Source organism: Pipra filicauda, unplaced genomic scaffold (genome assembly GCF_003945595.2).
Source record: "Pipra filicauda isolate LSUMZ 115617 unplaced genomic scaffold, ASM394559v2 scaffold102_size2360937_pilon, whole genome shotgun sequence".
Taxonomy (NCBI): Eukaryota; Metazoa; Chordata; class Aves; order Passeriformes; family Pipridae; genus Pipra; species Pipra filicauda.
Genome location: NW_024103463.1, coordinates 1079749 through 1097251, shown reverse-complemented (window position 1 = coordinate 1097251; position 17503 = coordinate 1079749). Strand labels below are relative to the sequence as shown.

The window sequence follows — 17503 nt, the reverse complement described above, 5'->3', positions numbered from 1 at the left end:
TACCAAACTGTCTTTTTTTTTTTCAGTGACCATAGGCAAGTACTGAAGTATCAGTTAACCAAGGTTAACACAAGGAAATGTGCAGTTTCATACAGGTGTCACAAAGGGGCCCAATTCCAACTCAAACCAGTGATTGCCTCCTGTTTCTAAAAACTTAATTGTTGTTTACACCAAGGCAGACATCTCTTCCTTTCTTTTCCACTGATGACACACCCTGATCACATACTTGGCTTTTTCAACTGGATTTCATAGCTGCTTGCTTCAGTAAATTTGGGCAGAGGCTCCTCTGCTTGTCTACAATAAATAAATAAATAATTTTTTAAAATCAAAAGCAATTACAACTAAGAAAGGTGGAGCAAATATAGTATCTTTAGTCTTTAAGCTGTCTTCCTCTGCTTTTGTCTAGGTAGGTAAAGGGTGTGCAGGTGTGAGAGTTTTGATAAACAATACTCAGAGATAGACAGTGTTTAGATAAGTTCACACCCAAAAGAACACAATGCTGGAGAAGGCAGGTCAAAGAAATGCCCTCTGAAATAGAAAAGAAAAAAAATAACACCAAAAAAACCCTCTAAAAAAGGCCAAGTGGAAGAAGCAGAAAATTCTACAGAACCAGATTCAAAACTCCCCTCTATATTACATCATTCCCAAATCCATCAGAAGTAAGAATTATCACAGGTTGGGAATGTAACTAGAAGATTCTCCTCAAGAACACAAAAATATATGAGTTCAAGTCATACAAAAACTATGCCTTTTCCACTAGTTAAAATAAAATTCAATAAATACCAGTTGCATTTTACCTTTCCTGATAATGTCTGTCTGTGAAAGAACCAAGAGACCAGGACTTGGCCATATTTTAAATCAGAGCAATATTCAGAGAAGACCACTGTTAATAAACTATTCTAATTATAACCACAAGGAACAGCAACCAGTTTTTCAGTACTTTTCCCTACCTGAAGACCTTTTAATACAGGAATCAGCAGCCTGTTCTACATTTCCTTGAAATCAAGACATTCATAGGCATTAAGGGAGGAAAAAAACAATCAGAACACAACTGAACAGAAAACAGAACAAAATTTGCTTTATAGTCAGGGATCTGGAATTTCTCAGGAATGACTTGGAAGCTTGGGGGGGGGCAAGACTTACACACATTTCAATAGGACAAAACAGATTCAGGCAACTCCACACAGAAAAACAACAGAAGAAGAAGCAGGACATGCAGGTTTCTGGACTTGTGCAAAATGACACTATCAGAAAAAGCACCTTAAGAAGATTCTCTCAATGAGACAGCAATTAATGATCAGCGTCATCCCTTTCTGCCAAACAGGAATAGAGGAAAGCTGCAGCTACCTGGTCATTCCAACCCTAAGCTTATCACTCTTTCAGCAAACACCCTTCTGTCTAAACATCCAATCTGGTCCTCTCTTCAAGTGAGTTTACTGCAGCAAAACTGAATCATTCGTCATTATTCTTAAACCAACCAACCAGCCACAGGAAAACTATTTCATATTTCAAAAGCATCAAAAGGAACAGTAATCTACCCTGACTTGACACAAAGCCCCCCCCCCAAAGTAGAATTATTTTATTTCAAAACCCCAGACCAAGTCCCTCTGCCCCACATGCAGAAAGTGACTTTCTGCACACACTTTGCAGCACCATAATGCAGCTGCCAGGAGACACAGCTACAGCTGTAGTGAAATCACAGGCTGGTGTTAAAACACAAGATACTCCTCTCTCCCAGCACCTCTGCTCTCTACAGTCCCCCACACACTCAGAAAAATAATTGGGAAGGTTCTCTGCAAAAGCAGCACTGGGACATCCTCTATCTTTAACCATAGGTCTTGAAGGAAAAATAAATACCACGGAGAAGAGACAGATATTATTCACTCCTATGGGCAGATATTATTCACCAACTTTGGGAATCTTCTGCAAGTTTGATTACCTGACTAGACCATCTTGTCCAATCTCCTTAGTGCTGTTTCATTCACCTTCTCCATCTCCCCTCCTTCCCCTTTTCCTATTTCGTAAGGTCACGCACCCTCTGGAGATGGTTTATGGATTACTACTTCAGTCCTGTACCTAAACCCAAGGATATCTGCTAGAGCTGCAAACATTCCAAGACAAGAAGCAGATGATCACTAACAATCAAGGCATCTGAAGATACAAAACAACCTTTTGCAAGCACACATCAAGATTTCTCTTAACCATCTCACTGAATATAAAACAAGCTGGGGAAAAACAAGAAAAACCCCTCTTATTCTCTTGTACCACCTCCCCACAGTCACCTTGAAACACAATTTAATGTTCAAACGTATTTTAAAATTAAGCTTTTGATCACCACAATATCCCAACACATAGAAAGTAAAACAGGAGACAGAAGGAACGTACAGAATTCATCTCCTAAAGCAACAACTGGAGATTGTGAGCACAGTTCCAACGGCAAGAGGAAATCCAAGCCATTATTTCCAGAGTTGCTTACACTACTTTCTACTAACACCTACTGAAGCCTTTTGAAATGAAGTGTTAAGTGTCCCCGTAACAGCAAACAACTGATTAAAGAAAGGGAAGAACTCCAAAGGAGGATTTCCAGCTCACTTCTGAAAAACTAAGGATCTCCACCATAGAAAGACACAACAGCTTATCAGGAGATAACTGTGCTGCAGCAGTTCCTCTGAACCCTCTCTACCGCTCAGGAGTAGGGAGGGAGAGGGAAAGCTTAGCCCTCTTTTTAAATCAGACGCCAAATCTGATGTGGAAGGAACAACACTCCAACAAAACTGCAGGGAATAAGAAGCCTCCTTTCTAAAGCACCTGGCTGGCTCTGATGGTGCTTGGTTGGGGTTTTGTAGAGCTGTGTCTGTCCTAAAGCAATTTATGCATCTCTGAGAGGGCAACTAGAACAAGTAACCAGGCAATTCACTGTGCGGTGTGGAGGGTGGCAAATAAGTTATGTTGAAAAGGATACAGTGATTCAATCAAATATTCAAAATTGCAACTGATGGACAAGGATCATACAGACACTGCCTGAACGGTCTGGCGGTGTTTGTGTAACACACAAACTTTCCCAGTGTCTGGCCAACACCTCTCAGAGTTACCAGTTGTATTTCTCACTAAAATCATGAGGAAGGATCACGGTTCATTCTACCAGAAGCATTTCAGCAGGCTACAAGACTACACAGAGGCCTTTTGACTACAATTCAGTTTCAATTTGAATTAATTTAATCGCAGCTGGAAAAAAAAGAGAAATCAGGAAAAGCTGTGTCACCAGAGAAATTTGCACCATAGTTCTGTACATCTCCTGGAACTTTAGATTCACCAGACCCGAAACTAAAGATCAACGAAAGCAGAAGTCTGAGTGTGCATCAAGCAAGCAGGCACACAGCTCCAGAGATAACAATGGAAACTGGAAATGCTTGGCAAGTATTCCATCTTTACTCATCGGATCACTGTCGAAATGCTGGAGAACTAATTAAAGTAAGTCTGTAAGAAGAGATGTGTTGACTAGACCATGTCCTGCCTCAGGATCCTTATCCTTCACTGGATGGATAAGGAGCAGAGATGCACTTGCAGAGATTTCAGCACAGGCTGTGGGAGCACAGGCATACAGGGAGCCTCCCATCGCTGTTACACTGCAGGATTAACGACCAGCCAGAGGAAAGAGTCCTGACAGCCCTGGGACAGGACAACAGAGCACGTTCCATAGGATGCCACTGTCCCAGTGCCAGGCAGACTCTGTCTGCACGCCCTGGAAAAGCGGCTGTGTGTCGCCTGCGTCCAGGGCTTATCAGCCCATCGCCAGCAGAGCTCTTTGCTGGGCATGTGACTTCTCCATGACCAACTTTTTAATTTGGTGCTGCACTAGCTCTGGACTAACAATGCCTTACATATCCATGTCTTAAAGGGCAAAGTACAGGGAATGGAGCAAAGCAAAGAAATAAGCAGAGCCTCACACACACGAGAGCTCCCTGAGCTGACAGTGTGTTGTCCTTGCTGCCCATCCCTAGTCCAGCCACGCTCCTCACAGTCAGGAGCAGGAGTGTCCCCCAGGCTGCCTGACCCCCCCAGCTCACACACCCCGTGTGCTGGAGACGTGACCTTGCAGAGGGCTGTTATCAGCGCTCCAAGGAGCGGTCCAGAGGGCAGGAGTTCCAACTAAACACACTGGCCCTCACTTCATGAAAGGCAAGGCAGCTCGTGCCCTCTTCTCCAGAAGCACAGGGATTCATTTTTTTGTTGCTGTTTTGCTTCTGAAAACTTCTTAAGCTTTCCAGAAGAAGCAGTGAAGGGAGGCTTAGACCTACAGATCTAGGGACCAGCTTCCTCCTCACATTCCAAAACACCACTACACATCAAAAGGGAGAACATGGAAACAACAAACACACACAGCTCCACCCAGGCCTCTCACTTGTATCTGAGTATCCATTCGCACCTCCCTCACCAGCACCAAATCCCTATCCCTCCCACTGGCACCGAGACACAAAAAACATGGACTGGAAAGCTACAGAATGAAACACGGACAGTCAAAATGGAATTCACTGTCTTAGTTGTGCTACTGTTCTGTTCACGCAAACCTGAGAATAACTTAACACCAGATCACGAGAATGATGATTAATCATGCCAGTATGTCCTGTTTGTAAGAGGCACAAAGTAACAATTAGCATCTAAACAGTATTTTATAGGCTCCAAGTTTATAGGCTCTTAGAGTTTGTCATCAGCAGACACAAAGCTCCAAGATGTAAACTGTACTGGTTCAAAGCTGTCCATAAAGGAAAAATCGCATCTATTTCACTTTCACTCCACATGAAAAGTTCTAACATCTTGTTAAAAAGAGAACTGACACACTCAGCAGCTATTCTGAATCACTGGCATACTTCCTCACTTTCCATATCTTATCACAATTACATCACTACTAATCCATTACATATCCTGATTCCTGTCATCCAGTGACTGAGTAGTTTCTAAAGTGCCTTTTTCAAAACTAAAATGTGACAGGAAATAAAATGATACACATACTTCTTGTACCAAAACCAGCTTTTAAAAAATATTTCATATAAAGAAGCCAGAGGCACAGAAGTGCCCCTCCTAAAGTTTGGAGAGCGCCATAGGATTTCCAGCATTTTCTCAGACTTGATATTTGCTAATGTTTTTTACATCTAGTTTATATTTATAATCCAGAAAACAGACATCAGAAAAATCCAGTATTTTCAATCATTCATTTTGATGTTATCTAAAGAAACAGCTGCCAAGATTCAACTCTAGCTATAGGTCTTTTTCTACATAAAAGTCTGCATTTTAACATTTGGATTTACTGGGTTTAGATCTATGAAGCATCAAGAACATTCTGTGGTCAATCCATAGCAGCTTTTAAACTGAAATACAAATACATTTTTAAGGCAAAAAAACAGGCAGAAGCACTTTTCAGAAAAAGAATAAATTCCTTCAAGGGACAGATATCCCAATATATTGAGTAAATAATACACGCACAAGGGGGGCACGAATACAGGGACAGTATAAACTGACATAGAGTCTGCTTGACTGGATTTATCTTCATTTAATCGTTACTACTGCTCTAAGTGCTGAATCTATTTTACTGCGGTTTTTAAATAAAACACTCCCTAAAAACATCCCAAACAAACAAAAAGCTCAAAACCCCAGACCAACAGGTAAGCGGGAGGCCGTGGATGAGCCGCCCGGCGGGGTCACATCACCCCGGGTCTGTGGCAAAGCCAAAACCCGAAATTACCGCCGGGAGCCCGGCCCAGCGGGGCAGCGAGCGTTCGAACTCCTCACGGAGCCAGAGCCGGCGACAAAGGGAAAAACACGCCTTCTCCAGCTCGCTTTCCCCTGTCACATCACCCACACCCGGGCATGACGATGGAAAAGCGGGATTTTCAGCACTTTTCCTCACAGTTCCCGTCTCCAGGAGGCAGCTGCCCGGCCATCGGCTGCTCCCCCTTCCACCCGCACCAGCCGCGAGGGAGAACCCGTGGAAGCGCCCGCTAATCTCCCTCACGGGACGGGCCCGATCCCCCCGGGATGGAAAACTCCTCCGGGAGAGAAAGGAGCGAGGGCGGGCGGCGGGGCCGAGCGGCCGCTCCCGCCGGGCCGCCCCCCTCACGCGGGGCCCGGGCTGGTCTCCCCCGCCGCCCCCTCCCCGCACCTGGCAGTGTGAGACGACGAGGCTCTGGTTGCCTTCCCCGTGGTACTTCCATTCATTCTCATCCATCTTCTCCACTTCCATGCCCGGCCCGGGCCGCGCGGAGGGCAGGAACAGCCGCCGGCCCCGCCGCCTCACGCCGCCACCATCGCGGCTGCGCCGCCCGCCCTCGGCCGAGGGAAGTCCCGCCCGCCGCCCGCGCCATCTTGGAGCCGGGCACGGCGCCGCCGCCGCCATGGCGGGGCCGGGCAGGGGTCCGGCGGTGAGGGGAGCGGGACCGGCGGCACAAAAGCGCCTTCTGCCTCCAGAAACGGCCCGTCAAAGGAGTGCTGTGTGCAGTGTTGGGCGCCACAATATAAAAGAAGACATGAAGCCATTAGAGAGAGTCCAAAGGAGGGACATGAGGATGGTGAAGAAGCCGCGTGAGGAGCGGCTGAGGGCACTTGGTCTGTTCAGCCTGGAGAAGGGCAGACTCAGGGGAGACCTCGTCGGGGTCTTCAGCAGCATCCTGAGGGGCACGTACAGATCTCTTCACTCTCCTGGCCACTCACAGGAGCCGAGGGAACGGCAGGAGCTGAGTCGGGGGAGCCTGAGGTTGGAATCTCAGGAAAAGATTCTTCCCCCAGAGGTGGTGGGGCACTGACCAGGGTCCCCAGGGCAGTGGGCACGGCCCCAAGACTGACAGAGCTCAAGGAACTTTGGACAATGCTCTCAAGGACAGGGTGGGATTGTTGGGGTGTCCTGGGCAGGGCCGGGAGTTGGACTCGATGATCCTGATGGGTCCTCTCCAGCTCAGGATATCCTGTGATTCCATGGTATTGGGTGCCCGGATAACATCCTTGGGGATCGCCGTGTGGAAAATGAGCTTGCACCTGCAATGTCCAGGTGGTCAAACACACACACAAAAAAAAGGTGGCGTTGTACCTTTGGGGTTGTGTTTGACAGAATCACAGAATCAGTCGTGTTAAAAAAGACCTCTGAGATCAGTCCAACCTGTGCCCAATCCCCACCTTGTCAGCCAGACCAGGGCACTGAGTGCCACCTCCAGTCTTTCCTGAAACACCTCCAGGGATGAGGGCTCCCCCACCTCCCTGGGCAGCCCGTTCCAAAGTCTTTTCAGATACAGTTTCCAACCACGGCTGGTTCCAATGTTACAGATATTTGCTCTTGCAGTCAGAGTGTATCCAAATAGCTTTGTGCTCCAATACACCAGGTCAGTCAAATGCCCAACAGAGATGTTACAAGCAGAAATATGAAGATTTAAAAATTAAACATTAGGCTGTTTAACATCCCCCCCCAATGTATGAATATACACATACATGATGTACAATAAATATAAAATAATCTAAAGATCCAAACTCCCTATCGCAAACACAGGATTAAATTCTACAATCCTTAATCCAGTAATTTTTATTTATTTATGTCTAAATGAGTTTTGACTGCAAACAGTGAAACCAGTCCTTCAGTGATCATTTTAAAACAATCCCTGAGGGCTCTCTGAAATCCCCCCCTTTTCTATCCTGCTTCCTCACAAGGCTCTCCATGACACTGGTCAGACTGACAAACACTTGCAAGTTTTACTCTGTATAATTTGAACAGTACCCAAATTTGACTTTGTATTGCAGCCTCTGGGGAAAAAAAAAAGTCAAAGCAAAGCAAACTCCATTAAAATGCCATTTTAATGGAGAGAGAAGATGCACCTAGAAGGCTGAAAATAAAACCTGTATAAATCTGCAATGACTCATTGATCCTTTTTTTAAATGTATGTGGTGCTGTAACTTAATCACTGCTCATCTATTTTCACTAGAACTTAAAAAAAAGGGAGTTAAACAAAATAAATGCCAAAACACTAACTCATAAGCACTTTTCCCTTTTTTTTTTTTACATCCTATAGGTGTCTACATGAAAAAAGAAATCTCTGCTCCTTTGGCCATTTGATAAAGTTGAAAATAATGACAGTGATGTCTTTAAAATATGTTTCTGTCACCTATGTTTGCAAAGTTTCTTTACGTTGTATAACTAGATATGGATATATAGAACATACAAGAATTAACCATTCTGTTCTGACTTACCAAGGTTTTTATATAGAAGTCTCACTCAGGACTGGAAGTAAGATTGTGGTATTTATGATACTTGCATTAAAAAATAACTGTACTTTAGAGAAATAGTGCATGGACACTTACTAGGCTTGCATGGAGAAATACAAGGACAGGTAATATCAATATATTGGTTTGCAATGGCAAAACTAATTTGCCTCAGTTTTAAAAGGAACTTTAGCATAGCAAGTTCTTTCATATTTCTGAAGAATACACACCTACAGAGTCAAAAATAAAGCTGAGGTTCTGAGTGCAAGGGTAAACAACAGTGAGAACACCAAGTTTTAACATACTCCTTCCTTCTCTCTAGCAGGTCACTTCCCTCTCCACTTTTTCCTCCAGCATTCCCAGGTGCAGAACTATCACTTGGCAGTGTTCTGAAAATAAACTGGTGAAGCTTGAAAACTGGAGCGACAGAAACCTATATAACTCATATTATTTCTCCCCGCATTATCAGGTTTTACGACTCATTTCAGGTATTATCTTCAACGTGTTTGGACTGAAACACCTGAATTTCATGCCATTGATGACATTCAGGTATTGCTGAACTGGAATTCCCCTCTCGTGGCTTGTCAGGTGCTGTAACTCCAGCTGGGGTGGACATACCTGGAGTGGTTTTAATGAGGTGCCTTGAGCTCAGCGACCTCAAAACCCACCTGGGGATCTCCGTACACAGCCAGGTGTCCCGTGGTATTTTAGGATAAGCTAGTTCAAAACTGCAGTAGGAATGCATAAGGCCATTGTGCCTTCAGTTCTACAGGTCCCACTTAATCCCCTCACCATTTCCTTTTTGATGTAACATAGAGGGGTCAGGACAGCACCACAGGCCTGAAATACATTTATTTTCCTCAGGGTCCTGGAGCTGCATTGTGTTTTATGCCACAATTCCTGTTTCTTGGGACTCTTCAGTGTCGGGAATACAAAAAAAAAAGAAAAATTAAAATTAGGGTAAATAATCTGTAGAGTTTAAATTAGTGGTTACACTGTTCTTAACCGTGCAGATGTTCTCAAATAAAAGATAAAGTGTCCCAAGATCACAGATCATGTGACATTAAGAATAAGCTAGTAAAGTTCTGACACACAGGACTATTGTCAAACAGATTTGCAGCCAGAAGTGAGAAAATAGCCATCCTGTCTCTTTATACAAAGACAACACATTAACTGACATGAAATTTCTTCCCCTCCATCTTCTGTCATCTCATGTCTGTAGTTTTTGCTTGGTTTTAAATGGCATTTAAACTCTGGCACTGCTGTCACCTCATTACTCATTATTTGTCCCAGCTCATTACTCTGCCAAAGCCCACCAAAACATGATTCCCCTCCCAGCTCCAGCTCAGAACCTCTGCTGTGTCCTTTCCCCAGGCTTTCACATTTGCCATCTTTTACAAACTGTAAGTTCACCAGGGAATGAGAATGAAATGGTAAGGACAGTTCACAGGCCACTTATTCACTTTGAGGATGAAAAAATATTACCAGGCAAGTACTTCATGTTACCATTTTTTGCTATAAAAAGCTCATTAAGCCCAGACCTGAGGAAAAAAATAGCATTACCTGAGACTCATGATAAAATTGGGTGCCAATAATACAAAGGTCCTGTGGGCTTATGAAGAGGGTTTTTGTTATAAAAGCTACATCTTAGTTCTCCACGTTCCTAAAATGAAAGGCTTCTGTACAAAAGAAAGGATATTTTGTTCTTTATGAAAAGAGTAATCATGACACAAAAGATCCTCTCCTGTGACCTAGAAATGTCTGCCTGGAGAAATCAGGATTAAAATCACAAATTCAAGGCAGCGAGTCCCAGAATATTGAACGGACATGACAAAACCACAATGAAACTGTGCTACAAAATACTATTGCTATTTGTTTTAAACCACTGCCCCATTTTCAGTTTCAAAAGATGCAGTTACGTTTAAATAGGACAGCCAGTTTTGTATTTTTATTATACTCAGGCCAGCAGAAATGGAGCATACTTATGTAACTCACACATCATTCAAATTTTAAAGCTTTGCTTTTTTTTCTCATCTCACGGCAGGACGACACCACTGCTCCACGCCACAGCTATTTCTTGAATCCTCGGTTTATCTACCTAATTTCACACACATACTGGAAGTGCAGGAAATTTCATGCTCCAACTGTCATTTCACCATCTCAGGCTGACTGAGAATCACTGACCCCACAAAGGAAGAAGATCAGAATAGGACTGGAGTGTGTCATTCGACAGCTTTTTTAGAGAACACGTGTGACATTTTGCAAAGGAAAATATTTTAGAAACTAAAGAAGCCAATGGCTTCAGGAATAGGGCTGTAAGGAGCAAGAAAGGTGACTTTAAGTGAATGAAGATAAAGCCACATATATGTTGTTAACAGACAAGAGCTTGCACAAACTTACCACAGATGTGAATAAACAGACATTATAACCATCAAGAGGTTTAATTACATACAGTCTGAGGGAGGAAATAAAGTAGTAGACACAGCATAAAGAACAACTCTGTCCTGTATATGTAACTCCAAAGAACTGCCAGGACAGACAATATTTTTTACATATAGACAAGACAATTAAAAAACATCTTCCATGCACAGGAGTCCTGAACATTTATTGGGAAAAAAAAAAATACAACTCATTACCAAGAGGGCATGACCCAAAAAACAAACAAATGAAAAACAGTGTTTTGAATTTCTGGGAGTGGTAAGAGCAAAAATATGGAAAAGAAGATCTAGTTAGGAACTGCAGGAGGTCACTAAAGCAGAAAGCTATGGTGAAATCAGAAAGCTTTGACAGGGTATTAAGGCAGAAGGGAACAAGAGCAACACCATCTAAGCACCTCCTTAAAATCTGTTCTCACAGCCTCTAATCCTGCGGGCAAGGAAGGAAAGATGAAGGGATAAAGAGCTTTTAGGCCTTGCCTTGTATTAAGGGACACACCAGCAACTGGAAAACAAAATGCTCTTTCCATAAAGAGGTGAAAGCAAAGTCCCAGGGCAGAAGTCTTGGAGCTGCAGGACTTTTGGTGCTTCCAAGCCAGGCCAACCCCCCTCAGTGCAGGTACTGCACTGTTAATGCTGCTCTGTTTGCTCGTGATCAAACACCCTTTGCAGCTGCTCCTGGGTAAACACTTCATTGTCTCACATCACAAACCTCCCCCAGCCTTGTGTCCAGCCCTTGGGCCTGTTAATGGTTAGAGGACAGCACATCTTAAACCTCTTCTTGACACCAGCCCTGCGGGAACATCTTTAACCAGTGAAGAGAACACGTAGATTAATCTGGTTTTCAGCTAAACTGACGTTGTTTGGCAACGCACTTCTGTGGGAAAACCTTGAAACCTTCCCCATTAAACCTTTTAATTCACTGAGTGCAAGGTCTCCTGAAGATAAATTACAAATTGATATAAACTGGTCACATGTTACATATCGGCTCATATCCAGAAACTCCAAACTGTACAGCAATATCTGGGGATGATACAGACAGACTGGGCAGCAGTTGCTTTTATACTTACTGATAAATTCAGATTTTTGTTCCCTGGCACAGCTATCAAATATTTTAAAAGATATAATTCCTCAAATTTACACACACCGTGTTTTATTGACTGTAGTGTTAATAATTTTGGAGTGATCTCTGTATCCAAATGGCAGCATACAAAGTTAATGTTCCCTCCAACCAGCTCCCTTGAAGAACCCAGTTTACTGGAATCACCACGATTGAAATCAATAAACAGAAGCTATAAATAGCCAAGAGACATCATCTCAAACCCTAAACCTCACATTATCTGTCATCTCCAATTCACAAACACAGATATAATGCAGTTTGCCAAGCAGAGACACCAACATAAGCACTATGGTATCTCAGAAGGGGGATCTTATCCTCCATTCCAAATCTGGCCGTCTATTCCGTGTGTTCTCTTGGCATTGCCCTCAGCACATGGACACCCATGTGGCACAGCAGAGCAGATTATTCATCAAATGAATGGTTTCCTCGGGTGGGAATTTCCCCCCCCCCCATGTTCTTTAGCTGACTCAGCAAACCAGTGTGACACACAAGTCCTGCAGCCAAAGAATGGGAACGCATCCCAAAGGAGGGGGAGCCCGGGATGAGCCATTGTGCTGCCAGCTCCCTCTCACACCACACTAAGCTGATTATGAAACTGCACTTTGAGCAGCTGCAGAACCTCCTGGCAGGGGGAAAGCGCGGGGCCCTTTCGAGGAAAGAAGAAAAGGCACAGAAGGAACAGATATTTCTGGGTGTGCTCTGGAAAAGCAGCAGAGAGCACATCAACAAAGACATGTTTGGGGTGAGAAAACTATAATTTATTCTGCAGTCCAGGAGCTGCCACTGACAGGTTTTTGGGGTTGTTGGGTTTTTTTCCTCCCTCAGAAAAACACGTCTTTGATTTCTACCATCCCCTTATTGCTAGATCAACATGTTACAAAAGAGAATTGAAGTGACCTGCACCATCAGAGGATCAGTGATAAAGCATTCCACTAAACTCTGTTTATTGATTTAAAACAGCTGTTTCAAAGATGACAACCTAAAATTCTCGTGATTAAGGTGGAGGGAAGTGAATATTTAAGAAGTGATTATGAGATCTTCCTGACTGAATGTCTGCCAAAACCAGGTGCAATAGCCATTGCAACGAAATCTTTATGATGGTATCTCACTTGTACACTCATTACTCATACTTAGGTTTTCGTTCCATCTCACACCTTTCCAACAGATTTCTAGGGAAAAAAAAAACCAAGTTGCTTAAGAAAAGAGCTATTCCTAACAGTGTCAGGAAGATAAATATACTGAAATACATAGAGATGTTCTAGATCTCTCAAGTCAAGCATTTTAGCAAGGAATTAAATTTAAGATGACCGAGTGAGCATAAATTCTAGATTCAATTCTACATTTATTAAAACAGAGTTAGGCCCAAAAAGCAGCGAAGCCCCTTCTCACACAAGGCTCGGCACCTTGGAAGCTACAAATCCATCTGGCATGAATTTATAGATTAAAAAAAATATATCTTGATGTTCTACCTGGTGGCTGGTTCTGAACATATCTAAGAATCTGTGATACAATGCAAAAAAAACCCACATTTACCAAATCATACCTGGAAACAGGCATTTAATCACAATTACAGGTTTCCAGGGGTTAACAGTGTTGCAAACTAAATGTAATGGGAAACAGCCTCATCTGCTGGTTTGAGGAGATACAATCAGGTATTTACACATAGTTTAATACTTGCCTTTTTGTTTTTCTTTCTGCATTTACACATCCTAAAGCTCGTACAGTAAAATCCACAGAACTGAATTTTGGAGTCATTTTTTGGGTTTTTTTTGTTGGGTTTTTTTTTTTGTTCCCAGAAAAACCATTGGCACACTCTCTTCAGATAATTGAGAGATCCCAAAAAATTCAGTAAAAGGAGAAGCTCTGAATCTACTTTCTGGCTCCGGGTTGTTAATATAGACAGACATGTCTAAAGAGATTGCTCAAAGACTTCCCATTATTGAAGTTTCTTGTCATTTTACTGAAACTTCATAGTTTCAGTAAATCAGCTATTCCATGGCACTGTTTGTTTCATAAAGAAATGTCTGATGAAGATTTTTGCTGGGGTTCTTTTTAAGTTCATTTAAAAAATAATTTCTGAAATAAAATTATTGAAAAATATGCTAGTTTGCCTCATTAAAGATTAAACCTTTTATTAAGAAGCATTAGCATTGAAACAATAATGGAGAATTTAGTGGGAAACTGTGTGGGATAACAGGTCACCCTGAACTTAAGGATGTATTTTTTGCTGTCTTTTTAGTCTCAATGACATTAAAATCTAAACTTCTGCTAATGTTAACACGAGCTAATGTTGACATGAGCTAAATTCTGAGTGGCTGACTTTGCAGTCTCGGTACTCTTACAAGAATCATCTAAAAAACAAGAACAACAACAAAAAAACCCAAATACTTACAGATATTCTTAAAGTGTCCCCTCGTTCTTATCTGCTCTGCCCTCCTGCAGACTGTCCCTGTTCATCCTTTCCAAACACCTCCTCGTTACCTTTATTGCTGTTATGTGTCTTACACGTGTTGTCCTTCCTTGCCAAGGCCAGGGGATCCCATACACAAGTGTTTTCCATATCCCTGGGTGGTCTGTCAGCCCCATGTCCCCTCAGGATACTGCTCTAAACTTAACACAATTTGGTTTTGTCCAAGCTAAAGCTATAGTGACTCTCATTATTTCATTATCTCGATTGCAGAAAGTACTTTAAAAAACAGCACTCAGGTTACTGAAATTACCTCTGCTTCACAATTCCATCCTTCCTTTAAACTCTTAGTTTTCAAAGAGCTGAACAATTCCATTCCCATTCAAATCCTCTGCATTCCCTTAACACTTCTGGGATTCAGGCCACTCTGTCTCAGTGTCTGTGCTCAGATGGAAGGCCTTGGATGCACCAGAAGATGTTCAAAGTCAATGTCCAACAAACAAAAGAAAAAACTTAAAATAGAAGTGATAAAGATGCCCTCAAACTGTGTAAGAAAGGAGAAAAGAATCAAACAAAACAAGGGACGTGCAGAATATCAAAGGCCCGAAGCATTAATTGTTATTTTTGCATGCAAATGGCATTTCAGAGATTAGTGGCCAGAACATAATTTATTGTGATGTGAAAATCCTGCCATGAGTATTTTTTATCAAGGGCACAGCACTAAAACACATTTGTGTAAAGAGGCTTTACAGGAGATTAGATTCACATTGATTCAACCCAAAAATCGCCCTTTCAGGAATAACCTATATTATCTACCAAAATCTCACTCACCAGCAGCTGCTCACAGTAATTATTCAAAAAAAAAAAAAAAGGAACACAGCCTAAACAGAACTTACCTGTTCTCTGGTATGTATATTAATATGTATATTAAACTATTACTATTGTCAGCTTAAAATACCCCTTTGATTTCAGAGATGTTTTAACTCTCACAGAAATTAAGAAGTAAAATATTTGGTTTCTAAAAATATTTACCTTTAAGAAAAGTAGCCATTCTTCTGCCACCAGTTTCCTAAAGCAATAATTTCAAACATGCCTAAAGCAAAATAAGTGTTACTGATAAGCCATTTAAATGACAATAAACACACAGGAACCTTTTCATGTGAATGGGCCTCCCATTCCCCTGAAACAGGGAAAACATTCAACAATTACTGAAAAATATTGGTGGAACGAGATGAGAGCCATCACTGACGTGACAAATATAGGAAAGAATAATACTGGAAAAGCTAAAGAACAGTTTGATTGCAACAACATGAATTCAATTATGAAAACAGCCCTTATAATTCTGGGGGGAACAGAAGGAAAGATGAGAGACATTCAATGAGTCTCAAAAAAATAAACAAATGCCAATTAAAGACTTCAGCACATACTTGTGGGGGAAAAAAAGGTTAAAAATTGATAAGATGAAACTGGAGACAACAGTATTACAAATTATGAATTTAGCTACAATTAAATCTTCATTTGATCCTTCAGAAACATGAATTTAACACTGGGTGTCCTAGTTTAACAATATATTTTAGGGCTACTAATTCACTGGCAGTTTTAAATAAGAATAAAACTATCTGTAGACACAGGCATAAAGCTGAGATGCTGTTGTTGAAAATGGAAGTCCAGCTTTAATTTGCTTAATTATGTGTCTGAAGCAGTGGAAATAATAAGCTGTTCATCACAGCAACGTGTTAAATATTTAGTTTACAAGCAGTGAACCACACCAGGAGATAAGCTATGAGAAGAACAATAAGCCAGCACTGCTAAACCAAAAAAAAATTTCAAAAATTCAAATCTTCAGAAATATTGAAGTAACTGCCAGAGGAAACAACTGCTGTAAAATTGCAAATATTCTAAAACTTATTAGCAGAAGGTACAGGGGAAAAAAAGTAAATTATTTTTAGCGTCCTGTCTGATATGCTGAATATTTTCCAGGTAACTTTTTCCAAAAGCATCATTGTTTGCCCCCATACACAGATAACAAAGCTGATACCAGATCTCAGTATTCCCAACTATGGCACCCTGTGAAGTGATACTGGAACAGATAATTCTCTTTGCAAAAGGAGCTTCCAGGCCATCTAAACCACTATTGCACTGAGAACACACTACAAAAGGCACACTGCAGTATAGAGTTACACTGGCCAATCTGGCACAAAACAGGAGCTGTAATAAGGCTGGAAAGAAATGCCTCACAGAAGCTCTGGATTCATCTTCCCTTTTTAACCCAGTGCTGGGTAAGAATTCCAGTTCTTACATTCATTGTCAAGACGTGGTGCCTGCCAATAAACAAGCATTAATCTCTTCATTTCATGTCGATGCAGAAGTTCAACGAATTTATTTTTGAGAAAAGTAATTGAGAATTTAGGGAAATGAATGAGAAGAGAGTCTGTAAAGGACAGAGGAACCACAGGAAGGTAAGAAGGGAAGAGGAGAGGGCAGTGAGTTGTCTGGTATGTGCTGTTCTGCTGATTTCTAGTCCCATAAGCTGCAACAGATACACAGCCCCCTCTGGCTCACAGCTAAAATGAAGCCCTTTTGGGGGGCTCAGTGTTTTAGAACACATTTAGAAAAAGAATCAACATTAAAGGCTTGTGGAAAGAAAAGGACAAATATGTGTTTATTTTAGCAAATACACCCAGCTTTCCCTGAATATACCATCAAGCCATATGGTGCACACATAGTTGTGACACTCAACACAGAAACACAAATTCTTTCCCTTTCTGGTGAGTTGACTCACAGAACAGGTTTCAGCTGCAATCAAATCTTCATTTGATCCTTCAGAAACATGAATCTAACACACAGTTAAACAGTACAATGTTCATCTAGCTCTGAGCCAAAAGCCTCTTAATGCTAAACACGGGAGGAATTCTACTGACTTCTGTAGAAACTGCAACTTTAAAAGTGTAGCATTGAGTCATTGAAAAACACCTAAACACCAGTGAAAACACTAATGATAAAATCAAGTGTTGCATAAATACAGCAGTTCATGACTCTGAATGAATTTTGTTCAGCAAAACCTTCATCCATCAAAATACCTAATTCCACATCAAATGTTCAGCACTGCTACTAAATTCAAGCACATATTTAATTACCCTTAATTGAGGTCTTAGCATGCACATGTCAGCCACTTCAAAAAACAGCTCACGATCCATATGAAAGCATTCAACAATTTCAGTATCAGCCCATCACATTGGGAGGCAAAAAGAACAAGACAACCCTCTCCCAGCACATTTGTACATCTTTTTCCTCCCCAGAGGA

The 17503-nt window shown here is 41.8% G+C and overlaps 1 protein-coding gene across 4 annotated transcripts in view; it reads right to left on the bottom strand.

Annotated features, from left to right (window-relative positions):
- Positions 1-17503, bottom strand: part of IPPK (inositol-pentakisphosphate 2-kinase) — a 49705-nt gene that overhangs the window by 21949 nt on the left and 10253 nt on the right. Inside the window, exon 1 of one of the 4 annotated variants that reach the window (XM_027735422.2) lies at positions 6158-6311. The exons of 2 other annotated variants lie outside the window; for them this stretch is intronic. In XM_027735422.2, the coding sequence (XP_027591223.1) occupies positions 6158-6238 (81 nt within the window). In that variant the 5' untranslated portion in view covers positions 6239-6311. Of the gene's footprint in view, positions 1-5740; positions 5764-6157; positions 6312-17503 lie in introns of those variants that run through there. One more of the 4 variants, XM_027735901.2, reaches the window with a different exon arrangement.